At 37.3% G+C, this 27,995-nt stretch overlaps 4 protein-coding genes and 1 pseudogene across 5 annotated transcripts; 1 reads left to right on the top strand and 4 right to left on the bottom strand.

Annotated features, from left to right (window-relative positions):
- Positions 1-10: 10 nt before the first annotated feature.
- LOC100114168 (muscle-specific protein 20) lies at positions 11-1,486 on the bottom strand. The gene is made up of 3 exons (XM_001599078.6): positions 1,040-1,486; positions 471-797; positions 11-379 (listed from the first exon to the last, which is right to left on the bottom strand). The coding sequence occupies exons 1-3, from the start codon at positions 1,067-1,069 to the stop codon at positions 188-190; spliced, it is 549 nt and encodes a 182-aa protein (XP_001599128.1). The 5' UTR covers positions 1,070-1,486; the 3' UTR covers positions 11-187.
- Positions 1,487-1,595: 109 nt separating this feature from the next.
- Positions 1,596-6,320, bottom strand: LOC116416668 (annotated as a pseudogene).
- On the top strand, positions 6,320-12,320 carry LOC100114253 (DNA repair protein complementing XP-C cells homolog). Of its 2 annotated transcripts, XM_016988690.3 has the most exons (6): positions 6,320-9,445; positions 9,482-9,756; positions 9,836-10,041; positions 10,114-10,378; positions 10,461-10,629; positions 10,714-12,320. In XM_016988690.3, the coding sequence occupies exons 1-6, from the start codon at positions 7,990-7,992 to the stop codon at positions 12,090-12,092; spliced, it is 3,750 nt and encodes a 1,249-aa protein (XP_016844179.1). In that variant the 5' UTR covers positions 6,320-7,989; the 3' UTR covers positions 12,093-12,320. The 2 variants fall into 2 exon arrangements, with proteins under 2 accessions (XP_016844179.1, XP_008211772.1); XM_008213550.4 differs by having other exon boundaries at positions 6,320-9,756.
- A 54-nt stretch (positions 12,321-12,374) lies between these two features.
- On the bottom strand, positions 12,375-22,994 carry LOC100114211 (lysoplasmalogenase-like protein TMEM86A). Its single transcript, XM_031925805.2, has 6 exons — positions 22,531-22,994; positions 15,304-15,467; positions 14,447-14,640; positions 14,252-14,367; positions 14,036-14,146; positions 12,375-13,929 (listed from the first exon to the last, which is right to left on the bottom strand). The coding sequence occupies exons 1-6, from the start codon at positions 22,552-22,554 to the stop codon at positions 13,834-13,836; spliced, it is 705 nt and encodes a 234-aa protein (XP_031781665.1). The 5' UTR covers positions 22,555-22,994; the 3' UTR covers positions 12,375-13,833.
- A 404-nt stretch (positions 22,995-23,398) lies between these two features.
- On the bottom strand, positions 23,399-27,640 carry LOC100120585 (pre-mRNA-processing factor 6). Its single transcript, XM_001604162.6, has 9 exons — positions 27,457-27,640; positions 27,284-27,343; positions 27,079-27,205; positions 26,451-27,001; positions 25,145-25,925; positions 24,844-25,059; positions 24,422-24,763; positions 23,983-24,326; positions 23,399-23,908 (listed from the first exon to the last, which is right to left on the bottom strand). Exons 1-9 carry the CDS (start codon positions 27,549-27,551, stop codon positions 23,626-23,628), a joined length of 2,799 nt encoding a protein of 932 aa, XP_001604212.1. The 5' UTR covers positions 27,552-27,640; the 3' UTR covers positions 23,399-23,625.
- Between the last annotated feature and the right edge of the window lie 355 nt (positions 27,641-27,995).

Below are 27,995 nucleotides of genomic sequence, written 5' to 3'. Positions count from 1 at the left end.
AAGCTCAAAGTATACAGTAAATAATATCGTGTATATTATTCAACAATTATAAAAGATAAAATAAATATTCCATTGTATAATATATACATATGTTTAAGAAGTATAAATAAAATAGGGGGCGGGGGAGGGGAGATAGGGATGCAAGGACGGGGGATTAGGGGAATAGGGTCAGGGGCGGAAAGTAAATTTACTTTCCGAGGAGGATTTTGCGGGAAGCGCCCATGTTCTGGCCCGCCTGTGTTGCTCCCTTGTTGGATCCAGCCTGGAGGCCGATCACAGTCTTGCCGGCGTTCAGCTGTTCTTCGGTGAAGTCGCGCTTGCATTCATCGGCGGGCTTGGGTCCCAGGTATGGTCCTTGCCAGTTCGAGTGTCTGTACGTCTGTGACATTGAAAACAATTTTTTAGATTGATGGTTATATATCGATGGTTACATTTTTTCGTAGATAATGTATTATGAAGTGTTGGTGCACCTCACGGCCAAGAGCGAAGAGGGTGGTGATGACCTGTCCAATGTCCTTTTTCTCCCAGAGCTCGACCGTTTGGAAGACGTCTATGTCCGGCACACCGTATTCCTGGATGGCTTTTTGGAACTTGTTGATGTTCTCCATCATCTTGAAATCACCGCCGGACGTGTTGATTTTGGTGACTGAGCCGGGCTGGATCTTGTTGATCAGTTCGCAAAGAACCTGTCCGTCGCGCAGGTAGTCCTCGAAGGTAGTGTTGAACTTCCTGCCGATGATCGCCTCGATCCATTCCTGGGCTTCCTTCTCCTGCTGGGGATCGCGTTTCGCTGCGATCTGCAATTATCACGATAACCATTCGCTTTGAATTTTTCATTTCGCACTTCAAACAACTCTGGTTTAGAAAGTACTAGCTTAGAAAATACTTCAGCAAAGTCACCATCGAAAAAAGGAAGGTCGTTTTCTATCAAACAATGTATACGTAATACATAGCACAGACACACGTACAGATTGAAAAAAAATCGCGCACTGTCTTAAACTTAATGATATTATATCCACTGGACTTTATGTAATTATACCTTAGCGCGGACTTGACGTTCGAGAGCCATAGTGTCGAGTTGGGATGTGCGTTTGGAGAGAGCAAGAACGTGAGATACCGAGGAGAGAACTGAAAGTGTGCAGACGCCCAGCTCTTTGGCGAGCTTTTATAAAGACGCGCGGATCACTCAGCAGGTCTACCCGTCGTCCCACACACGCTGCGCTTAGCGCTAATATTAGGTTCGCGCGACTATTAACGCCTTTTCGCTTTTTCTACTTGTCTTTGAAAAATTTCGCGACACGTAGCGCGTTTTGTCAGTATAGCCTTGTGCAAGATACTTTGCCCTTGTCGTGCGCTCTAGTTATAGCAGAAGATGAAGGGTGTATATCATAATAGATATACCTCAAACCTCACACTATGATAGCCTGTGGTTTTTTTGGCTTTTTTGAAAAGTCGTGGGCTGAATGTGCCAACGCTTTCGTAATATTGCGTGAAGCGTTGTGTTCTAGCTCTTTCTTATTTGACAACAATTTTCTTTTGCGCATGCATAGCCGTATTTCATATAATTGGCTATGACGTACTGACATAACGAATAAGATACCATATCCAACGAATTTCACTTGGCACAAAACTAGTTCGTACTGTTATCTATATCTAAATCTAATATACTCCATCTTTCACTCAACGTTAATTCATTAATCGTTCAACCTCGCAAGTGATTATTTTGTCTATATTGGCACATCAAGGCTCGTGCGAGAACCTGTGCGGTCTATATGTGTGAGCGCGACAAACCGGGAGGTCATCACTCTCCCATTAGTCAAAACATGCTTAGTCAACGCCTACCAAATTTCACCATCATGGAAGCATATATTATAGACTACTGTTTGGAAGCCCCATAATCACCTCGAGATTAATTCATCATTGCGTTTAAGAAAATAATCATTGATTCACTTTATTCAAAAGCTGGCTTGTTTTGAATGAAATTTAGTTAACTTTATTATTTTTCACATATATAGATAGATGGCTGAATGCCCGGTATGCTTACATTTTATTCGGATACAAGATTCTTCTTAAAGCATTCGTAACTAATCTCGACTCGTTTAAAAATAGCAAATAAAATGTGTTTGTGTAAACATAAGCTTGTAATTATCGAAAATATAATGCGAGTAACATTCGTTTTCGAAATTTATACATAATATTGACGCATAAGTAGTAAAATATACAACAAAGACAAACAAAAATTGACGACTCAGAAAAGTTTAAAAAGTTCATTACACGGAGTATATTATAATTATAGGCAGAAAAAGCCTTGTTATGGTCCGTCTGACTCGCATATAATATATAGAGACGCAGAGCTTGTGCAAGCTCCCGTTAGCTTGATGATATTATGAAGGGGCATCATTTATCGTAGAAACGACTCCGCGTTTCTCTGAGTCACGTTTAAATATATACCCCAACGTCGCGCCCCGAAACGTCTTTTTCAATTTCATATTCTCTATTTCGAGTGTTGTTCGCTATTCCCCGACGACGTGGAAATTCTTACCGGGTGATGAGTTTCCTAAACAAGAGGCTTTTACTTGCGCGCTTGCGAGCTTTTTTGCGAAATTTAATAGATGGCCTCTCGTACGAGATTACTCATTGAATGAGAATAATGTGCACGACGAGGTCTATTTAGAATTTATTAAGGATTTCTACTTCTAAACATTTCTTTGTTGGCGTATATAACAAGTATTATAGTTTCATGCACTTGGTACGTCTGTCGCCTTTATTTTTAAGTTTTTGCTATTTATTACGAAAGTGAAATTAAGACGTGCGATTGATTGTTTATACGAGTGTTTACACCTTGAACTTATTTCGCAGTGCAAAATGAAAAAGCACTTGCTTAATAAATAGTTCAGCGAGTGTTCAAACTGGAGCGAGGAATTTCGGCTGTATTGGTTCGTTAGTCGCCGCGAGCAGTCATAAATGAATATAGACGACCTTGGCTTTGTAAAGTTTCCGCAGAGAGTTTAAATCTGCAACATGCCTCTTTTATAGACTGTTTTTCTTTTTGTTTTGCGTTCTTATTTCTTCTGATATAGGCGAACAAAATAGTTTCTATTTTCGCAATTGTGTTTACATTTTTTTCTTCACAACAGCTGATCGTTATTGGGATACAGAAGAATAAAGTGCCAGAAAGTAAATACAACACGCATATCAATCATCATCGCTCCCTACGGAGAGTAGTACTGTTCAAATTTCCTGTCATAAGTAGCACAACTCATTTGCGAATATGTCCCTATGAACATTTTTAAATATTCATAATTTACAACTTTTTACCGAATTCAAAATTGTTTTCACAAATACTATAATTTTTCATAAACAAACATTTTTTTAAATTATTCACTTTTTTAAGAAACCTTCTAAGATTTCTGAAACCTTTTTAAACTTTTTTTTTTTTTTTTTTTCTGTCTTTGTCCAAGGTCTTCATGAACTTAACCAAAACAAAATAACCCAATAAAAACGTAAAATAATCACATTTTAATAATATGAAGTCGCGAGTTGTGCTACTCTTGACCGCATTTCTGAACTATGCTAGCTTCGTAGGGAGCGACGATATAACCACATTAACTTGTTTATTATGTTTATTATGAAAATACACATATAAAAATGTCTATACATACCTATGCAACTGCGTGGTCCTTCGCCAAATGGAAAGTACGTAAACGGAATTATATTTTTCTTGTTTTCCTCTGAAAATCGTTCAGGAATGATATTGTCTGGATCTGGAAAATATTGCGGATCTAGGTGTAGGGTTTTCATTGGCAAAATTACTGGAACGCCCTTCTCGACAGTTACATTCGTTCCAGGGAATGTGTAATCCGCTTCTGATATTCGGTCGAGCCAAGGAAGAATACGATACATTCTCAATGTCTCTTGGGTGACCATGTTGAGATATGGAAGCGTAGTCAGCTAATAAAATAAGGATATATTAAAATTTGAAACAATAAACAATAAAAGTTTGTCGTTCTACTAACAATTTCGTAAGTTACTTTTCCTCCACTCGTTTCCAGAGCGTCCAGAATCTCATTCCTCAATTTTGTTTGTGTCTCGGGATTCCTTGCCAATTCATACAGGGCAAAAGACGTCGTATTGGAGGATGTCTCGAAACCGCCAGTGAAAAAAACTGCTGCTTGGGCGAGCAACGCATCACCTTCCAACTCTATATAACAAAATAATACCGTATAGATAATTGATCAAAAGAAACTGTTCGAATTCTTAAAAGTAGTGCTTATAATTTAGGTAATTAAAAAATTATATTACAATGTAAAGCCTTTTGAGAGCTTTATCTCATGGACGAGTTAAAAAAAATAATTTGCGTATACTCACTGTATTGATTGTTAGCCTCTCTTTCCTGATTATTTTTGATTTCGATCAGTAGGTCGAGCAAGTCAGCTCGCTTGGTACCTGACTCGATACGTCGGTCGATCACGCGCCAAAATGTTTTGCGCAAAAATTCAGAGCCATTTGCAGGTAGCGCTTGAAACTGCTTCTGTATATTTCTCGGCCGTATTTGCGAAACTCAGCCTCTGGATTTTTCAGCGAATTGAACTGCATACCGAACGCCGTTGTGCCGATCAGATGAGTTGTGAATTTCGCGCAGATTTCTTTGATTTCGACGGGCTTCCCAACTTTTTCTGTACAGCCAAAACGTCTACATTGGATGTTTACATAATTTTGACACGGAAATCTCGAAAAATACGATAGAGGGTTTCAAGAATTACAGATTACAGGTAATTAAAGAGCTTCAGTTAAAAATGTTCAGGAAACTGTTGAATATTATGAAAAAAGGAACAATTTCCTGATTTAAAAAGATACTAATATTTTCACAATTGGCCCTATAAGTGATGTAGCCCTGAATCTTTCTATTCTCAAAACTTCAAACGCTCTACAACTGCGATGTTTTTGAGAATTTTCTCATATAGTTAGGTCAGGTAAAATAATTAAAAATTTTTCGCAAGAGAGGATACTGTACCGTCGATGTCCAACTTGTCTAGATGAACTTGCAGATCATCGCAGATGGCAATCATGAGTTCGTACATCTTCTTTAACTTTCCCGAGGTGAATATCGGAGCCAGCTTCAGACTGATGTACTTCCAGGGCGGATTATTTGCCAGGAAGAGATTATAGTACTGCTCATGACGTCGGTGTGTTTGCCGCCCATAATCTTGTTGGAAAAGTTACTGAAGTCCTTGATAAAGACGTTCCTGATCAGCTCCGGGTCGCGAATTAGGAGGTAAGGCTTGTCGAAGACGTAGAAACCGATGAGCTTTTCTCCCGCGCCTTTGTCGCAGACTTCGCGGATCAATTCGTCCAGCGTTTTTTTCGCGAAGATACAGGGCGCGACGTTGCCGAAGATAAAGTTCGGTTTGACATCCCTCACCCCTCGATTTTTCCAGTAGTTGGAATTTTTCGCGATGCACAGGTATAGAGGCTCAGCATCAGAGCGAATATGCTAATCGCAAGGTCTAGGCCCCAATTCGAAGTTATCACGGCCATTATGTGAATTATATAGAAAATAGCTTTTCCTTAATCTGAACACACATAAGTAGTCGGTCTAACAGCTGTAATGCATCTGCGACGGTCGGGAGCTTACTGACAGCTTGTACGTATTCATTATTCGCGGTGGTACATATCGACTTGTTCAATAACCCTGAAGTGTAGCCAGAAAATCGGCACTTCTTATTATCACGTGATTGATTACATATCGATGGATATGAGTTCTTCAAAGAACTCTGCCTGCGTAACGAAATTGTAGAAAATTACTCGCATCTGGGACACAAATACCGCATAGAAATGTTTTAAAAATAAATTTACTCCGAGTTAGGGCGTTCTTCTACTCAGCCGTTGGTATGGCAAACTGATTCTGCCTGCTTTTATACTTAGCTACTAAACTAGAATACTTGACATTTTTACTTCTGTTTTCTTTCGCATCTGTTCATTATTTTCATTAGCATTTATAGATATATTTATAAATAAATAGCTGAGAACAACTTTTTAAAGCCAAGTGTTAAGAACTAAAGAATTAGCAGATTGCACTATATGGAATCAGTATAATTATCGATGATAGCGACGACCGATGTATATGTGCATGATGAGTCTGTCATCTGAGCGAATTGAGGATGACAAATAATTTTAAAATGCGAGGAAAATCATCATCGATTCGGAATGCGCAAATCGCAACTTTGAAAATTTGCAAAATGATGCCAAGTTGCACTTTATACGCACACTGTATATTATCGAAATAAGTTTTGGTCCTGCCTGCACCGAAAGCTTTTTTTTCCTTCTTAAAGAGTTATCGGCTTCAATAAGCCAAGTACTCCAAAACTTCGTACCGTGTTGTCTAATCTTTGTCTATAAACAGATTAATTGATATACTGAATAACCGTATAGATTGATACAATAACAAGATAGATATAATATCATTGGATTTTATCAGGCGCAGCAGAAAAATGCGCTCACCTTTCTAACCTTTCCTCGAGGCTGCATTTAATCCAATCAGAAAAATGTTTCTTTTATTAATTGTAAGCGTTTCCAAGTCTTAAATTCAAACATCGAATATTTTAATTAGCATGTCGATTCTATAATGTTAAAACGTGTTCCATAGTTCATACCACAAAAAAATGTCTGGATCCGTATTGAGCCAAAATAGTATATTACATAATACAAGTGGCATAAATAGTCCATTACGGCACGGCGTGTATTAGCACCCGAGCGTAGAGAGGGAACTAAACGCCGTGCCGTATCGGACTATTTATGCCACGAGTATACCGTACGCTATTTTATAGCACTCACTAGCATAAATCCGCTGTCACGCCTATCCGTGGCCTAAACAGTCCACTTATGCACCGTGCAGTTAGCGCCCGAGCGTAGCGACCTATAAATAGGTTTTCTATAAAAGTTAGGGGTTTTCTATGAAAGAGCGGGTTTAGGTCACTGTGTACAGCGCACTTATAGGTCACGCTTATCCGTGATCTAAGGAGCCCTCCCCCCCCCCCCCCCCAATAACCTGCAGAGTTGCTATAGCAAAATCTCGTCAATGCTTGCTGTGCAATTTGATTCAAATTTGTTATCAAAAAATGACTTTACAATAGACAGTACCTAGACCGATCCGTCACACGTATCGTATAGTATACTATTATTGCGCCCCAAGTAATTTATTATACCTGGCCAATAAGCAAACCTTTTTTTCGGGCTTTAATGAATAGCAGAGCACAAGATCCTGTAAATTAAAAAAAAATCGTTGAAAATGGCCGTCCTTATCAACAGTTGCGAGCAATTTAAAATAGGACAAAATTCGTCAAAAATGCCTGAAAAGCAAGAATTTTCACTTTTTTTTTGTTTTTACGATTTCCGACTAAGTCCGTAAAAAATATGGCTCGTATAGGTGAAATTGTGCATTATTATTTATTTTTTATTACACGTCTTAGAAGTACAAAATTATCAAAAAATTTACTGAAATTATATATCATACCTCCGTTTTTAGGCACGACCGCGACACGGAAGGGCCTTATTTTTTTATACCCACAATCGGACTTTCAGACCCATTATAAAATAATCATTTTATATTATGAACTACTTCTATTTCCAGAATTTTTTGCACATTTGTTATATAAAGTATAAATGTATGACATTTTTATATACGCTGATTCAATCAAATTCGTGCACACATATATTCATCAACCGCAATATAATCTTCCAGCTGTTGCAGCAATTTTATATACTATTGGTTCTTCCAGTGGCGCCAATTCGTCTGACGGTTAAATGCGCGCTAAAATATATAATAGGTATAATTCGCGGTGCGCAGCGTGCAGGCTGCCGTGTTTACATCCTTTGTCGTGTATGCACTATGCGCAGGTATACCGCATCCTTTGTGTGTTGAATTCTCAGCATGCTCTTTTTACGTACTATTTTGCAATAATTCGCTCACAGTAAAACAACGTTTCGAATATGAGTCAATTATCGGACGACGACAGTTCGGACAGCAGCAATGAGTTCCTCGTGCCGGCAGACAAAATAGACTTGAGTTCCTCGTTCTTCAATCAGTCGGCGACTAAGAAGCCTAACCCCAAAAAGACTCGGGCCATCCAAAGCAGCCCTGAAGATTCGGACAGTGAGTTCGATTACTCGAATGACAACAACGTCAGTTCTACCGAGCTTCTTGCTCAGGTACTGAAGAATCTCGAAAATGCGAAAAACCAGAGTTTGACAGCTGACACCAGTCAGTCGGAGCAATCCGCATCCAAGCAGGCATCAGACTCCAAAGGCGATGACTTGTCCAAGCAGATCAATGATCTTCTCATGCAAGGAGAAAGCGCATCAACCTTGGCTAAGGCAGATGTCCAGGATGAGAATGAAGCAGAAGATTCAAAGGCCGAGGTTAAATCGGAGTACACCATTCCACTAAAGGGAGTGCAAATACACCTTCCAGGAGAAAATGTCATGTTTGATAGAAAGAAAAAAAAGGAGCGGGATCTGCAAAAAGTGCTACAGAGTAAGATCAATTCGAGGATAAGAAGTAGTCAATTGTTTATTCACAAGGTTGGATTACTCTGCTGGTTGTCGCATGGATTTTTCTTGAATAAACTGGCAAATGAACCAGAGTTATTGGCGATTGCTTTGTCATTGGTATCATCTAGTAACTATCCAAAAGGCCGACCTGATCTCAAGTATATGGAAAAGTTTACAAAATGGTTTACAGGACAGTTCAAAATTGTTGACCAACACAAAGAAGTAGTTTTCAGCAAGGAGTTGTTATTGCAGAGATTTTCAGACAAAAGAATTGATAACTACGTAGAATTGATCTTGTTGTACATAGCTACTGTACGAAGCATGGGAATCAATTGTCGCTTGGTTATTTCCCTCAGACCAGCTCGTTTAAAACCAGCTCCTGAACAATTGTTTAAAATTCCAGCAAATGAAGAGAGTGATACAAAGTCAAAAAAAGTCAAGGCTGGAAATGGAAAATCAACAAAACAGAAGAAGAATACTCAAAAAGCTGCTGCCAAAAGTAAAACTGGTAAGAGAAAAGCCACGTCTAAAGAGCAATCAGTTTCGCCAACAAAAGCTATTCCTGAAAATAGTCGAGAGGCAGCTAAAACAGCAAGCGAAGAAGCAAAGAAAAAAGCAGCCGCTATACTGAAAGGAAAGTTGAATACATCAAATAAGAAAACTGAGAATTCAAAGAAAGGCAAGAAAGATGATAGTGACAGTGAAGAGGAGAAAAGTATTATAGATGAGAGTGACATGACAGTAGCAAGAAAGTTGAGATTAAGAACAAATAAAATTAAAGAATCTGAAAATGGAAAATCAAGTATATCAAAGAACAAATCGAATGCTAATGCTAAATCCAAAGCTGACAAGTCTTCTAAAAAAAGAAAACACGACTCTTCTTCGGATGAAGAATTTTCTGCTGATGAAGAAATTTCTGATGATGAAGAAATTTCTGATGATGAAAGTGAGTTTTCATCAGATGAGGAGTACATTGAAAAAAAACCTAAAAAAAGAGCAAAACAATCAAATAAAAATGAATCCATTTCATCTAAGCTTGCTAAAAAGTCAAATAAGCAAAGGAAGTTATTATCCTCTGATGAAGATGATCAGATCACAGTGAAAAATGTATTTAATGTATGGGTGGAAGTTTATGTTGAATCTGAAGAAAGTTGGATAAGCATTGATGTTCTGAATCAAAAAATTCATTGTGTTTCTGATATATATGTAAGTTAAACATAAGCATTTAATTCATTTGAAAACATCTTTTAATAAATGTATTTGTTTTTTTTTTTTTAATTTTTAGAAAAAGGCAGGGAATCCTGTTTTGTATGTAGTAGCTTGGAATTCAGCTGGTACAATAAAAGATGTTACTCGAAGATATTGCCCACATTGGTTAACAGATACCAGAAAGAAGAGGGTTGACGAAAAATGGTGGAGCGAAACTCTATTAGGATGGAAAGAGAAAAAAACGGCAATATCAAAAGCAGAAGATGAACAATTATTGCAAAGGTTGTTAAAGTTAAATTATCCTTTTATCTAATTTATTATTTATTAATTCTAATGTTCTAATAATTTTTATAGGGAACTGGAGCAACCACTTCCAAAAACAATGGGTGAATGTAAAGGTCACCCCTTATATGTGTTAACTAGGCACTTGCTCAAATTTGAAGCTCTCTATCCTCCTGATGCTGTACCTTTGGGGCACCTCAAAACTGGCGAAGCTATTTACTCACGTCATTGTGTACACACTCTAATGTCTCGAGAAACTTGGGTCAAGAAAGCTAGAGTTGTTAAACCAGCACAAGAGGCTTACAAAATTGTCAAGTCAATGCCAAAATATGACAAGGTACACTGCATTATATTCTGTATGACAGTCGTAATTTGATTATTAACAAAAGCCTTACATAATAAATATTCTGTTTTGACAGCTATCAGGAATGAAAATAAAAGATCAACCTCTTGAATTATTTGGAAAATGGCAAACTAATCCCTATGAACCACCAGTAGCAAAAGATGGTAAAGTTCCTCGAAATGAATATGGCAATGTGGATCTATTCAAAATGTGCATGCTTCCAAAAGGATGTGTATACATAAATCGTAAGTAGTATTCATAAAGTTTCCAATTTTAAACAAATTCTCAACTGTAGTTCAATTTCAAATAACTTATTGTATTTATCGTAGTTCCAGCATTAAATCGAGTCGCACGTAAGTTAAACATAGATTGCGCTCCAGCTTGTGTTGGTTTTAATTTTGGCTGCAGAGGCGCATTGCCTGCTTTCGAAGGTTACGTGGTTTGCGCTGAGTATGAGGACACTGTACGTGAAGCCTGGGAAGAAGAGCAAGTGGAAGCTCAAAAGCGAGCCAAAGAACGAAGAGAAAAACGAATTTACGGTAATTGGAAAAAACTCATTAAAGGATTATTAATTAGAGAGAAGCTTGCTGCTAAATACAATTTTGGCGATGATGATGACGTTAAAAATGGTGAAAACAAAATAGTTAAACCTACAATAAAGAAAGCAGCAACTACCAAAAAGGCGCCTGCTAAAAAGGCTGTTAAACAAACCTACAGAAACATATTAAGGGAAGAAAGTTCTGATGATGAGGAGGAAGACTCAGAAATTGAGGAAAAGCAGTCCGAAACTGTAAGAAAGTCTACACGACCTACTAGGAAAGTTGTCACAAGAACAGTAAATTATGATGAAAGTGAAACCGACGAGGAAGTGCGACCCGTGATCACCGAAAAGAAATCAATATTTAAAAAAATTAATGCTGCTGCAATAACTGCGAAAAAAGCTGCAGAGAAAGATGAAAATCGAAAACAGCCAGACGACGAAGAAATGGTAGTAGATAAAACGGTTCCCGACAAGAAAACTACCATTGCCAAAAAGTTGAAAGCTTCAACAGCAAAATCTGTAACTAAAGTATCTGAAAAAGAAGAGGAAGACGAAAATGTTGATGATGAGGAGATGGAAGAAGTTTCGAAAAATGTAAGACCAAAAAGGGCATTAACGGCAAAAAAGGTAGCTTCAAAGGCGAAAAAAATTAGCGAAACTGAGAAAAGTTCAGCTGAGGAAGAAACAGGACCTCTTGTCACCGAAAAGAAATCAATATTTAAAAAAATTAATGCGGCTGCAATGACAGCGAAAAAAGCTGCAAAGAAGGGCAAAGAACAAGTACAGGCATATCACGAGGATATGGGAGATACAGTATCGAAAACTAAAACTACTATTGCTAAAAAATCATTATCGTCAAAATCTGCAACTAAACTATCTAGAAAAGAAGAGGAAGACCAAAACGTCGATGATGAGGAAATGGAAGAAGCTTCTACTGAAGAAAAGAAAAATACAAGACCAAAAAGAACAGTAGCTGCGAAAGTAAAACAACCAAGCAAACCTGAGGAAAATGCAGGCAAGGATGAAGAGCTAAAAGAATTCGTAACTAAAAATAAGAAACCTGTACCTCCAAAAAAAGTTACAGTAACTACAACTAAAGTTGCAACCAGAGCTTCAAAGAGAAACATGCAGGAACCTGGAAATCTAACAAAGAAAGCAAAGAGGTAAATTAAAAAAAAAAAAAGATTATGTTTGTTGTCACTAATACATTTTTTGTGTGAAGTTTTAACTACTTAAGAAAAATATATAGTTTTTTACTCAAATTTTGTACCGGACATAGCTTGTAAATATATACAGAAAAAGATTATTTTGATAAACATTCCTATATTTATAAAAATTCAGTTTGTAAATGTTTTCTAGTGTCATGTAAATCTCTTGATAAATGTCCCGAACTAATTTACATTTTTAACATTTAATTTTTAACCGTTCATAATAATCTAAAATCGAGTGTAAAAATAAAATAATCATGTTTATTTATTTTCCTGTTAAATCATTTTCCATAAATATCTCATGCAAAACTTGAAAAGTACAATAACACAGATAGAATTACACTGTCATGTCAATATTTTCTAATGTAACATTTGTAATGATAATTATTAACATTTTAACCTCTGATGAAAAACTATACTAAATAGTGTTTTAGTACAGTTTGGCTAGAGTTTATCACACGGTACCAACTCCAGTTTTTTGCCGTTTTTGTACTTCAGTCTCCATTGTACAGTTTAATATTAAACCTCACACCTCTGTGCAGAAAAATCTCCGTACTAAATAAGTGACCATTACCTATAGAAGTTACATACAGTTTTTTAAAATTCTACAACAATAACACCCGGACACATAATATTTGTAACGTCGGAAGTCGGAACAATGTCAGCTTGGATGTGATATACGTTATGCGAATGTGATATTTTTCATATCAGTACCATGTAGCCGTTACCAGTATTGAACTACATAATTGATATGTTTTTGCGCTTCAGTTGTTCAGAAGTACAAGGTTTTTAAACTTAAGAAAAAGAACGTTTGTATAGGTATAATATTAATTATCCAATATTGTTTGTTCGAAAAATAAGATATTTCGATAGGAACGTATCTTTGGATTGTCTACAAAATTAGTTTAATCCTCTTGGAATTATATTAAAATGAGTTCTATTAGAAAATCGTTTATGTATGTATTACCGAGAGAAATGCTTTCGCAAGAATTTTTCATCTTTTCAAATGTAATAAATTGCACTATTATGACTGTACAATATAGTCTAAAATATTTTCTAAAAACAGACCTACGTTATTCTTGGATCCTTGATATCTTTGCTTTAGGAATATGCCTTCGACAACAAGTTTAGAAATGGCTCAGATGTTTGACGTAGAATTCATCGTTCAACCGATGAAAATTTATCACTAAATCTATCCGAAAACTATTTAAAATCTATAAATTTTACAAACAGTAAACTGCATGTCAGCAGTGTGCCAGCTACATATTTGACTTTTATAACAAGGATAAAAGTTGCTGATTTTATGCTTAATAATCTTTCAAGGACACTGAACAGCTATATGTTCTTTAATTTTCAATATTTTTCATTTACAAAAATACGTTTTTTGAAAAAAGAGATGATAAACAAAACTGAAAAACAAACAATTCAATTTTTGTATTTTCGGGATTGAAAAATCTATTCAAATGAATCAGTTTGAACGTTATGATAAATGTGCTGCACACTTAACACGAACCTCTGCGCGATATTCGCATTTTGTCCAACGCTGTTCAGAATCCTGTATAAATATATCCTACACGAAAAAGATTTTTTGCCCAAAGACTGGCAGTGCGTCAAGATATTCAATTAGCAATGGTATTTCTCTTTGCTTTCCTCGACTCAAACACGGAATCATGATCGGCTTTGACACAGGAATTGAACTCTTATCGCTTGGCGGCGGTCTCTTTATTGTCCTTCGACTCGACTGCACTCAGAGCTATTCCAAGTTGAGCGGCGTAGTACGTCAGCATGATGGTGATCTGAAGAAGAGAAGGATGAAATGAGTTTTTATCAAAGAGTCAGCATACGGCCGTCATATTCAAAGTTTATCAAAAGCTCATGGGCTGCAGTCGGTGTCTTACTTACTTGCGGGTAAGGGACAGGCTTGTAGAAGTGATGAAAGCCAATCAGTGTGTCCGATATCACGAAGCATATGCTTCCGATGCAGCAGCACAACCTTGTCCACGTCCATTTTCCCTGTTAACAAAAATAATACATTTTTCATTATTACATTTTTTCCTCAGTTTTGAAAAAGCTCGCACTATTGTCTGAATTTTGTCTTGGGTCAAGCGTAAAACTCACCCCGTAGAACTGAACCCTGGCAATAGCCCTCCACGACATGGTCCCGAGCAGAAGCGTGTAGACCGGCACACCGATCTTCAAGACACCGCTGAGGCCGGGCATCAGTGTGTAAATTACTGTAAAACAGAGACGAGCGCGTTTTTATTGGATGTAACTCGCGAGGCAATTCCTCTATAATATAAACGAGGCACTTACTTATCGCGCAAAGGGCATAGATAAACGCCCCGAGCTTGGCGTTGAAGGGGCTGAAGCCGAAGGCGGTCGTGTACATCACCTGGGCAATGGCGAACATCGCCATGCCGAAGACGAAGCAACTGGGCCACACGAGAAGGGCATCCCCGAGACAGCTGAATACTAGGCCTGTTAATATTCGCCGATTGAACGCGTACCTACAGGCCGCGAGATAGACAGTTTTAGCGGGTTGCTTGGAAAATATGTATAGTGTATGTATGGACTTTTTTCCAAAAGCGCTTTGAATATTTTATTTGTCGTTGTTTGTTAATCAATTACATACAGCGAGTATAGTAGTAGTAGGTATACTTTTGCGGAAAGTGTATATTTCAAAAGCTGTGTATTTTTGGAGTATTGATACAAATGTTTGTCTTTACTATCATATATTTTCATTAAAGACTGAACCTCTGATGCAACGTTTTGTTTTATTTATTATTTTACATTTACACTACGCGATGATGTTGTATCTCAATACAGTGATACTCATTGTCAGAGAAAAATAATAAAATGCAGAGGAGTTTTGATATTGCCAGTGTAAGATTTATATTCCAAGCTTAATAGGCTTGCCTCATTATTCATTATTATTATTTCCTCATATTTGTCCAATTTGAATAGTACGCGACGAGTATACACAAAAAAGCCAAGCATAACATAGCATCGCATCGCATGCTAAATGACGAGAAACATTCTGCTTTCATATTATGTTTAGGTATATACAGCAATTAAAATATTTCGTCGCCATATCGTGTTCGCACGGAAAAAGTGCTGCGTAAGCGAAAAAAAAAAAAACAATTACTATTATACTTGTTATGAGTACTTACTCTTTCGATAAGTTGATACCGTGTAAAAGAATGAAGACAATTAGGCTAATTATAGGCAGGCATTTGAAACACGCCGTTAATAGGCATGGCTGTTCGGCCAGGAGTACGAAGTAAACGCACACGCTTTTGAAGAATGGCACGAGTTTTGGCCCGACGCTGCGCAGCTGAAACACGTTTCAATATCATTTAGTTTCGAATATTATTCCTTATCGACCCCAGCTGCAGATTATATTACATATAGAATCACAACATTATTCTTACGTTTTATTATAATTTTATCATCCAATTTTATTCTCAATTGATCTCGCAATGAAATCGCAAATGGGCTGAAACTTATCCGAAGGCAAACCAATAAAACGATATCTGCCTATATCTGCCTTGAGGAATCTCGTATATACTACTATTTTCACGTTGCTCTCTTATTCACTCTGGATATAAAGCAAGCAATGAAACATTCCTTAATACGTACGTCGAATGAGAGAAATAAAACTTCATGAGCGTTAAAAATACTAATCCTTACTAATATAACACCGTTGCGCACTACTATTTATAATTTCTTCAAGCAATTAAGTACTACCAAACGACGTTACAATTCCGCACCGTCAAATCGTATATACCAACTCAAAAAAATACCAACAACAATGACACAGAGTTATCATATGTGTGGCACTCGAACTCGAACATGAATAACGTTCGTTAAGACAGGATTAGCAATAGCTCAATCTTAACTCAACGAAGAACGGCGTTATGTAGGCATGACTTATTTTTGGATAGAACAATATGCGTTATTTTGCAAACTTCGAGTTAAAAGTGATCTGTACAAGCGGCGTACTTGTCATTTTTAAATATATGCTCGCAAATCCTTGATAACAAATAATTGATGTGATATATCATAAAACCACATTCAGTATAGAGCCTGTATAATTATGCCCACTCAGCATTAGCCGCGCCCAGATGCATATAAATTAATTCAACGCCTCGGCGACAAGCATCAGCGGCTATAGCTATATTTCTAGACTTTTCTCTGCGGCAAACTGCACTTGAAGCGTCATTTGCATCTTTACGTATGCGGTCCGACAAAAACAATTCATCCCGTCGACGGAAAGCTAGTGTATACTGAGACAAGAGAGAGTTCAGAGGATGTTGCGCAGTATAAGGTCAAACGAGCTAATCATTGCCAAGGCTGATGTGCTCTCGTGTGCTCGCGTCCACAACAATATGAGCTCGCGTGCTCGCCGATCTACCTATATATACATCAGACGCGCAACGCCGGAAAAGTCCAAAAAGCAGGAAGCGCGCGAAGCTTACATACGCATATCCTGCACATGAAAGGCTCGGTGTGCTTGCACCGACGCGGCCGAGATTACATGATATTTAATGGAAGATTGCACCGGATGAATACCGCTGCGCGCGTACCTATGATGATAATATAGTGATATGGTGTGTCTGATGCAGGCTGACTATATAATCCGCATACGCGGTGTAGACGACATGTGTGCAGTGCACTGCGCACACGTCGCGTCGCGTACGTATGTCTCCGCGCGCGTTCGTACACAGCTATATATTGATTGGAAAAAGCGCGTCGTGTCCTAGATCATCCTCGCGATAGCGCTAAACTCTCTCTCTCTCTCTCTCTCTCTCTCTCTCTACTCCCTCCGTGCCAGCTCTCATGTGTTATTGCTTGAATATTTCATCGGCGAGTGACGCGAGAGCTTTCATTAGGCCGGATGACATGCGCGAGTGCTTCGCAAAGAGTGCTTTTTTAATCAAAAAGTGATCCCGAAGCCAAATAGACGGCAATTCAACACTCCGACCGATATAGGGAATATAACTTCTACAGTTGCATTAGCGCAAATTTGAGCGGACGACGATAATAATGTGATCGTCGCAGCGTCCACTTTCCGCCAGCGCTGCACGTACACGCGGCGATTCATATAGCTTGGTTATAAAGCGCGTCACATCGGCTTTTACGATTCCTCAATTACTTTATACTTTTACGATATATTTCTGCTTGCTTTATACGCCGGTGCGCCCGGCCTTTCTCAAATCGTTCGCCGACCTCTCGTATGCACTCGGGCAGTATTGACCCACGCGATATGCAGAATTTCAAGAAATTAGCGTTGTTCTTCATATATATGGCGTACATGACTGTTTCTTTGAAAACTAGTATTTAGTACAAGTGAGCGGTGGGCTAATCCATTTGCTAATTGTTCAAGGGATTTAATTGAGGAGTCACAAAGCTTTTCTTATGAAAACGTTCGAGCGAATCAATGTTAACTTGCGGCGAAAAAACACTGCATTATTCAGCTGCACTCGCCGTAGAGCCATATCCACTCCAATCAAACCGATACTACGTTATGCCGTCTGAGCACAGTAAACTGGCATTTCTTTCTCCTGCAATTCCATAATGACGTATGTAGTACATGATTGCGTGCGTCTGAAACGACGAATTAATCATCATATGCCTTTGTTTATCGTCGCCTCAAATTGAATCCATTGTGCGTATTTCCGTGCAGGGCAATGAAAGTAAAATCATTCCTTATTTAATTTTTACTGCGATGATTTCGCGAGAGAAAATAGCATTTGCTTGTACTGGCGGAGCAAGACCCACACAGCATGAAATATTTCCGAAATATTTCAGAAATATTGGAACGAAATATTTGAAATCTTCCAGGAATCTTTCGACGAAATATTTCTGAAATAATGTTATGTCCCTCGAATTCCTATATTGAAATATTTTTTTAAAGAATTCAGAAATATTTCTGAAATTTTTCACGAAATATTTCAGTAATATTACTGCAATAATATCATTTCATAAAATGCCCCGCCTTGCAAATCTCTCATGAAATATTTCCTTGAAATATTTCTGAAATGTTTCTAAATTATTTTGTGGCATGCAGTCTCCTGGGATTTGTATTTGAAATAATTGTGGAATATTTGAGCAAGCTTCCGTAACATATTTCTTTAAAATATTTCTGATTTATTTCTGAATTATTTCAGTGTTTAATATTCACCTGAAAATTTTCAGTATAATAATTCCGGAATATTCCAGAAAACTTCCATAAAAATTTCTTTAAAATATTTCTGAATTATTTCGTAATTCTTTCAGTGTTTAATCTTCACCGGAAAATTTTCAGTATAACAATTCTGGAATATTCCAGAAAACTTTCATAAAATATTTCTTTCCTAGATTTAAGCAACATTTCAAAATTATTTCTTAGCCCGTAGTCTCCTGGAATTTGTATTTGAAATAATTCTGGAATATTTAAGCAAGCTTCCCAAATATATTTCTTTAAAATAATTCTGATTTTTTTCAGAATTATTTCTATGTTTAATATTTACTGGAAAATTTGCAGTAAAATAATTCCGGAACATTCAGCTTTCATAAAATATTTCTTTCTTAGATTTGAGAAACACTTCTGAAATGTTTCTAATTTTAATAATCACTATAAGTTACTAGTGAAATGATGATTCAGAAATATTTCTGAAAAATTTAATAAAATTTATCACCTGAAATAATTCAGAATTATTCCACATATCTTCCGTGAAATATTCTTCAAATGTTCCCGAATAGCTTGAAGGTACAGTCGCCGGACACAATAACTTTGCTTTACGCGCCACAACATGGCGGCGGGTCTCTTGTTAATTGGACTCCTTAGATCGGTCATTACTGTCAGGAAAGCGATATCTGACGTCATGACCGTCCTAACCTTCTTCTTCTTCTTCTTTTTATGGCCGTGGTTCGCTGTCTATGCGACTGCGAAGCCGATGCGCCACCTTGCTCTGAAAGCCCAATCAACAAGAGACCCGCCGCCATGTTGTGGCGCGTAAAGCAAAGTTATTGTGTCCGGCGACTGTACTACGACACCGTGAATATATCTTATTTTATATATATATATATATATATATATATATATATATATATATATATATATATATATATATATATATATATATATATATATATAATTATAGTAAATACACAAACAGTTTGTATCTTTGCTTTTACGCCATCGACTTTCGTAAACTAGTTAATGTTAGTAATATTAAACTTTTGGATTAAATTATACGAAAAATAATTGAAATCGTGTAAGCAGATAAACTGTTAATTCGTTAATTCGAACCCCTTTTGTTTTTGAATATAAAGAATAACTCCATAGTTTGACAGCAGGTATAAACACACAATTGATTCAGTGTGAATTCATGCGCAGGCAGCTAGAGTTAAAATTTATTTTAAGAGTTCCAATAAAATATTAAAGAATTATTTCATAAGTATTTCAAGAAATGTTCCATTGGAATATTTCCGAACTAATTACATGATAGTTTTCGAGACATATGTATGGAATAATCCTGAAATATTTTAAGAAATATCCAAAATTTATTTGAAAAGTTCCAATAAAATATTAAAGAATTATTTCATAAATATTTTAAGAAATATTCCATTGTAATAATGAAGAAATAATTATGTAAAAGTTTACAAGATATATCTATGGAATATTTCATAAATTTTTTGATAAATGTTTAAAAATTCGTTACAAAAGTTCCAAAGAAATGTTTATAAATGATTCCAAAAATCTTCCGCAAAATATTGCAGTGTATTATTAAGTAAATAATTCTGAGCAATATTTTATGAAATATTTATGTAAAATTTCCTAAAGAACATATTGAAATATTTAAAAAGGAATTTCATAGATTCCAACAAAATATTTATGGAATATTTCTGAAATATTTCACGAATTGAGTCGGTTGATAGCTCTTCTATGGAATATTACTGGAAGGTTTCAGAAATATTCCGTGGATATATTTCACTGAAATATTTCGAAATATTTCATTGAAATCTTTCATGCTGTGTGGGGAGGAACTTGAATAGGAAAACTTTTAATCTCGCAAGTTTGAAAACTAGTCCGCAACAAAAGCCGCTGCGTCGAAATTAAAAGCAGGGAAACATGCAGCTGTGTGATTCTTTTGCCAATGTATACATAAGCCTCCAAAAATAGCGTCCCCATTAATTTCAATAGCGACTCTCCAGCATCGATAAAAAGCTGGCTATTCGTATAAACAGACAGCCCTCGATAAAAAGAGTCGCGTGGCTAAGGTCACCGTGGCGCTTGCAGCGCCGAGAGATTTGGACGAAGCCCCGAAATCCGAAGGTAAAGGTCGCGCGCGATCGATCCAGACTCGATGATGTGTACGTGAGATTTTACGCGAGTCGCTGCAAGGGTTGACGAAAGATTCTGATGTGCTCGTACTTTGATGAGTTGTATGGATATACGACCTCATTAGGTATATGTTTGCTCTGATTGCGGGATAGGGATGAGGAGATTGAGTTCTTTTAGTAGGTTTTTGATAAAACTGTTGCGTTTATCGACTGATAAAATTTATAATTGTTTTTATAACGCACGGGACTGCCTTTATGTGTAACATTCTCATGCACAAATTTAAATATTCTCAAACGTTTTCTTGCTTATAGGTTGATCTTAATTTTAAGTTTAAAAATACACAGTGTTGATATACAAGCTATTATGAATGTTAAAGCATTTTCAGTATAACAGTATATTGATCAGGTCAGTTGATCCCATTGGGCAATAAATATTCATCTTGAATTTCATTTGCGTCTCGTGATTTATTAGATAAAACTGTATGTAAATGAAGCTTTATCTATTTTTGCAAACGAAAGCCTTTCATTATGCCATAAAACATTTTTGAAGTTCAATTACCATATTTTCTTATTTTGATAAAGTATATCAGAACGTTTGCATATAATTTGAATCATAAGATAGGAATATTTTATTTAATCAAATCTACAATATACCTCGCGCGATAAAAAAAACTCCAAGATTCGCATGTAAACAGATTAAACTCATCGGCTGACGAGATTATACATTCAATCCAAATCGAAGAAACTTGTTTACTTGCGAATAGCAGTATATACTTATTATTGCTTATTGATTGCTTCGTTCGTCAAGATTTGTGCAATTAAAACAGTCAAGATAAATATTATCGGGGGGATATCTTGGTTTTGTTCTCAACGAGGCTTAAGATTGATAATCCGACTACCCATTATTATAATTAATTGATGATAATGTATTTCTAATTAAAGAACCTACCATAATATGCACGGAGATTCTAGTTATTGAATAATATAGATAAACGTTCCTAGTATTAATCTATTCCAAAGTTTAAGGAAGCAACAAAGTACGGTTACGTTTAATATAATTAAAGAAAGTCACAGCTCGAGCTTTTTCAAGATTTTATCAGCGGTTACACCACCATGTACTGAGCTCGTTAAAGTAACTTTATAATCTAATAAACATTACCCGTACAATTGATAGTGTTTGCCGTCTAAAAATGGCGATAACGCTCTTTTACGAAAATAGAACTTGTATATCAGCAACTACCTATATTTCAATTCGAAAGTTAAACAACGAACAGCATTGCCAGTACAAAGAAACATTGCGCTCATTGTTCCCAACTTGACTATAATATCCGCTCAAATTGTTGCGATCTGTTAAAAACTGTGTCAAACGGAATCGTCTCTATATATCGTCTCGTATGCAAATAGCGGCGATCGAAAACCCATCGTGATGAATGAGATATATTCCCATAAAATTATACACCCGACGTGCGGTCTAAACAAATGAAAAATTCACCGCGTTCTTTCTGTCAACCGCACGCGATTCGAGAAAATCGCAACGATACCCTATAAGAGAGAGCGAGCACGAGAATAGCCGCGCTCTAATCGGATTTTCGCCGCGATTAAACAAAGAATCAGAGCACGCATGATACACATTGTATGACCAAGCAACTATATCGCAACAAAAACAATCGCACGAAGAAAGAGCTTCAAAACTCATCCGTCGCGTGCGGTGTCCTATTATACAGGCGCAGCGCGACGTGCAGCACACAGAACGACAGAACATATAAAAGTTCAACGAACGTCTAAAAAAAGAAAGGAGCAGATAACTCGCGGCGAAGGATGATCGCCACACGAGAGTCGAAGAAGAAACCTTACCGAAATCGATCGATCGCTCACTTGCGGCACGCCGCTGAAAATTTCATGTCGGCCGTATAAGACGTCTGGTAGCTGTACATATAATACACATTATCGCGAGAGGAAAAGCTTCGCTATTCGAACGACCGTTCGAATTGTTCTTTCGCTTGACAAGTTAATGAAAAAGCGTCGCTACAGCTCTTGTGTATAATCACAATACATATGTAGGTACTGACCACTTGTCCCGTCGACGTTGACATTCTGTGCGTGGCCGGGATCCGCGGGCAATCGATGCGGCCAGGTATAAGAGTCGTGCCTGCGGTGTATCAACTTCGACCAGCTGGCTTCTTACGACAGCACGATGCGCGTTAAAATCTCGCGCGTGTCGTCGGCATAGTACAGGTGTTCACGCAGGATCTTGTGAGAGTACACAAGGTATGTGTATGTGTAATCGCGCGAGGTTAGAGCGAGCGCATACTGTTGTTGCTCCGACACCCCCGTCGGCTACATTTGTTTTGACTGCGAGAGCGACGGCGGCGCAAACGACTCCCACTCCCGCACCGTCGGCGCCCAGAGACTGCTGCAGCCGCGTAAAACCGGTTGGCCGTGCTTCGTCTTTGCGATCTCTCCTCTCCTCGTTGCCCCTCTTCTATTCATTCCTTTCCACGTCGTGTAGGTTTCCTCTGGGTAGGCACATAAGTACGCGCGCAAGCTCCGCCGAAGGGGAGGAAGAGGGGAGCATGCAAGCTGCGAGTGCGCGCGCAGTAGCTGCTTCGTCGTCTTCTGGTGGTCGTTCATTGTAACTAGCTCGATGACTGTCGCCGTTATGGTTTGGAAAATTACAGCTGGGTCTTGGTCGCTTTTGTCTTCTGGATGCTGACGAATTTCTGGAGAAAGTAGAAGGCGATTGCATTCGAAACCGTTCTAGAAAATTGTTTCGTTACGATGTAATTTATTACGTTAAAGGCTTTGTGTTTAACCGATTTATAAGTTCGTAGCTTCGAAACAAATATTGAATACTAGTTCTGATACCTTAGCTGCTGAAGTGATACCGTAATACTTCAACATTAAGTGTTGCTACTGTTGAATAATGTAGTCGTTAAATTAGTAAAAATTCTTTTATTTCCTAAGTCAAAGATTATTTCTTAATTTCTAATAACCATTGTCCAGAAACTCGTGCATATGCAGTTCATTTTAAACAAATATTTGATGCACAAATCTATATAAGTCTATATAATCTCCGTATCTATGGTTTCTTTTCAAATGCGACATGTTAAAAAACCACAAGTTATATTACAAATAATTATAAACATCTGCAGCGATTTCACAAATTATATGGGTATTGGTAAATTTTTGGCCACCAATATCAAAATTTGATCGATACTTAGACACCAATTGGCTATGTTTTTAGATACTTTACACCAGTTTTCACCGTGGTGCGGTTCTGCTGACACGCAGCGTTTCTTGACATCTTCTTGCTGCTCTTCAGTGCCATTTAAAAGTTCAAATTTATAGAAGTATGCCCAGGCATCACCTAAATCTGGGTCTATTTTAACCGTTTTGTTAAACCATTCTCTGCATTTGTGAATCTTGTTAGGGTCACACCAAAGCATCCTGAAAAAATGTACAAGATGCACAGTTATTAAAAGATCCAACAGAACTGAATTTTTGAAATGGTTTCCGCTTACTTAGATATTGCAAGAAGAACATGAGGGTCGTGTTCACATTTTTTCAGCGCGTCGATGCTTTTAGTTCTTCGCTGCGGGCGGGCTTCCATGAAAATCGCTTCAGCCCAAAGTAAACCGGAATTGGGACATTCTTGAAGAGCCTTTGCCATCAAAGTATTTGCCATATCTCGATTGCCTCCAGATTTCATTTCATTCCTGATGGCTTCTAACCAAAGTTCCGGATTTTTCGGATTACGCAGACGAGCTTTCTCTAAAACTGAGCGAGCCTTTGTGAACTGATTCCTTTTCATTTCTAAATGTGCTAACAAGCGCCAAAGCGGTATCGAAGTGGGACATTTCTTTATCTAAAAAATTTGTTTTTGGTTAAAATCTATCAAAGATTTTTTTATGTTTTTAAAAATTAAAGTAAATATTGAGAAAGGTGTCTAGTTGAACTTACGCCTTGGTTGTAGGTTTCAAGAGCTTTTTCTTGCTGGCCCTTCTGTTCCTCTATTTGACCTTTCATCAACCATAATTTCGGGAAATTTTCAAAAGTATCTATAGCCTCTTTTAACAGCTGTAAAGCTGCATCAAGATTGTTTAAGGCCCACTCTAATTTTGCGCTTTTCATCATTACTCTTGGTGTAGGAGCAGAAGCTCTAGCTTTGGCCAATAACCGCCTTGCTCTCTCATATTCTGAATTTTCTGACTCCAGCTTAACGGCGGCCAACCAAATATCTTCGGAATTGGGATTAGCTTGGAAAGCCAAGGACAAAATTCCTCGTGCGGCTGGTACATCGCCCTGTAAGAGTAAGATATTCAAAATATAATTCTTATTGAAGTCACACTTGGTTGAGCAAATTTTAACTAAATTAAACGTACGGCCTGCCATTTCGATTTAGCACCCATGAGCCAAAGAACTTCACTCTTTGGACAGTGAGCAACTGCCCTTTGCAAAAGTGTTTCCAATGATTCCCTGGTTCCATAAGTTTTTTCAAAGTACGCGGCTCTCAGCCATATCGATTTCTTACTTGGGAATGCACTCAGTGCATATGCATAAACCGCTCTTGCACATTCAAGAGCTCCTTGTTGAGCACACTGGAATCAAATGAACAATTATGAATAAAATTCGTCCTCGATTTCAAATTCAGTTAATGAAATTAATGAAACAATTTTAAGTTACCGTTTCAGCATCTTCCATCCATGTGTGCTTTCTGTCTTCCTCTTCAACTCCAGATCCGATGATAGATTTAATAATTACTTGGCAACAATGAACAGCTCCCGCTTTCTCAGCTTCCATTGCTTCTTTGAACCAGTGCTCCCTGTTTATTTCTACTCCATTTGCACTTAATGATGATATAGCTCGGTCAATTATCTTTTCTACCATGTGTTTGTTACCATTAGCTTCTTCTAATTTTGCGGCAGTTGTCCAGATTTGTCGGTCTGTAGGAATATTTTCGCGCGCTTTGTTTAGCACTTTTCGCGCATTATCGTATGTTTCCAATCTAGCAAGAGCCAGCCACAAATCCACGCTTGTTGGGCAACATTCCACAGCTCGGCTTAGAAGAATACGTGCATCTTCAGGTTCTTCAAGTTCTACTGCAGCCCTCCATAATCTTACAGAATTAGGGATGTGCTCTAAAGCCTTCCGATAAACTTTTCGTTTGGCTGTTGATTCTGTTTCTAAATCAGCTGCTTTGATCCAGATTCTTACAGATGTTGAAATGTGACGCACAGCTTGTGCAATAACAGCTTTTGCTGTGTCTGGTGGCTGCAGTCTTGCAGCTTCTAACCATAAATCTTCTGACGAAGGATTTACTTCACACCCTTTCATGATTAAATTTCTAGCCATTTGTACTTTTCCAACCACTTCTTCTAAACGAGCAGAAGCTATCCAAGCTGGTGGATGATTTGGATTAGTTTCTCGGACAGATTTGAGAAGTAATCTAGCTTTTTTTATGTCACTGAAAATTAAATAATCATGTCATTAAAATTCGATGTGTCATTTGAACAATATGGGAAATTGTCATACAAAATCAAATTGTCGACAGAGTAGTAAAGAGAGTCATTTTAGACTAGTGGTAAATAATATATTTTGGCTTTGAAATTTAAAAGATAGCATTCTGGAAATCAAAAATGTTTAGTTAAGTTATTATTAACCATATTTGGAATCAGGTAACTACAAAATTTATTTACTTTGTGTGTGAAAAAACTCTTAACAATGTCACATGAGGTAAAAATCACCTTGCGCATCAGTATCGAAGAGTATTTCATATCACGAGAGTTAAATAATCATATTGAAGTTAAGATTTTGTAGTTAGAGTGGTATACAAAATATTACGATTATGATTACACTGTAAAGCCAAGAATATTCTTGTTTACCATTTACTTAAAGTGATTCCTTTACATTTCGTCGAAAAGGAGTCCTTCTACAGCTTGGCTAAGACGACTCCTTCTAACCTGTAGTCAATGAAATATAATATACTCACTTGATATCTCCACCATAAGATGGAATCATACTTTTTAGGTCTGTGAGATAACCTTTAGGATCCACCACTGTTTGACCTTCAACGGAATCAGAAACTTGACTCAACTTAACATTCATCAAATTATTTCTAGCTTGACCAATTTTTCTCAAATCCAAGTCTCCTGTCGGTGTTAACATTCCAGGTGTTGCAACACCAGGTAACATAGATGCTAAGCCACTGGAAGGATCTATACTTGTTGCAGTTTCCCCCCCTAGGTTTCTTGACAGTACCGAATCTGGCAAAGGTGTAAACTTCTCTGCTCTAGGGTTTCTTTGTTTTCTATTTCTGGCATCTCCTACTTCAGGAACATTCTTCCATTCACTCTCACTCACACTTGCTAAATCTCTCTTAAGATCTGAAAATTGTTGCTGAATTTTAGGTCTTTCTTGGCGATAACGTTCCAATTCTTCTCTCAGTCGTCTTTCTCTGTAATCTTTACGCTTTTCATCCATTCTTTTGTCAATGGCTTCGTATATTGCATCAGCTTCTTCATCATCTTTGTCATAAGGATCCTACATATACACAATTGATTAATGTAAATGACATTACATTTTTTTGTAAATCACATTGTATTTTTATCAAACCATACCTTGCTAAATAATGATCCTCCATATCCTGAAAACTCATCATAATTAGAGTCGTTGAGATCTTCCTCTTCTTCTTCTTCTTCTTCCTTCTTCTTTGCCCGCTTAGTTGGTGGAGCATGTCTATCATCACTGTAAAGGCAATATGACATTGTTAAAATAAAAAGGTGCAGATTGTACAAAATTAAATAGGATATATTTTGTACTTACGAAACATCATTAGCATCTCGAGCAGGACCGATATCAGACCGAGTTGTAAATCCAGTCGCACTAAAAAAAGTAAAAATTTTGAGGTTAGAAAACATAAATAATGCATTTAGAATTATGATGCCCATGGTAGTTTAATTCTTTTATTATTGTTTAAATGGAAATTTGTACATTACCCTCTACCGACACCAGCAACATATCCTAGTGGGGCTGGAACGCCCAAAAAATGCTTTTTGTTTCTCGATGACAACGAAGTTGACGGGACCGCCATGTTTACAAATTCTCACTGCCTGCCACTTAGGTACACAGTACACTTATACACATATATCAGTAGCAACTAGCACGCAAAGCGGAATGATAAGGATGTCATATAAAGATACAGTAGGTACCTATATCACATGCTACCGCTTGGACGATAACATACCGGCGATTCGGTGATGCCCTTTCTTTTTTATTGTTGACGGAGGCTTTCCTTTGAAGCAGTATTTAATTAATGACCCCTTTTAGACGTACAAGAAACATGGGGATATCTGAAAAAATATTAAATATTAGCCTATCTCGTGCTAGAATAGTTATTGAACGCTCTTTTGGGATTCTCTGTAAAAGATGGAAAATATTTGAACTTCCTCTTGATTTTAAACTATCAACAACGAAAATAATCATCATGTGCACGTTATGCTTGCATAATTATATTTTTATAGTTTTTAAAGGTTCT

The sequence above is a fragment of the Nasonia vitripennis genome (genome assembly GCF_009193385.2).
Source record: "Nasonia vitripennis strain AsymCx chromosome 3 unlocalized genomic scaffold, Nvit_psr_1.1 chr3_random0004, whole genome shotgun sequence".
Lineage (NCBI taxonomy): Eukaryota > Metazoa > Arthropoda > Insecta > Hymenoptera > Pteromalidae > Nasonia > Nasonia vitripennis.
Note: the sequence above shows the minus strand (reverse complement) of the source record. Positions and strands in the feature narration are given on the sequence as shown.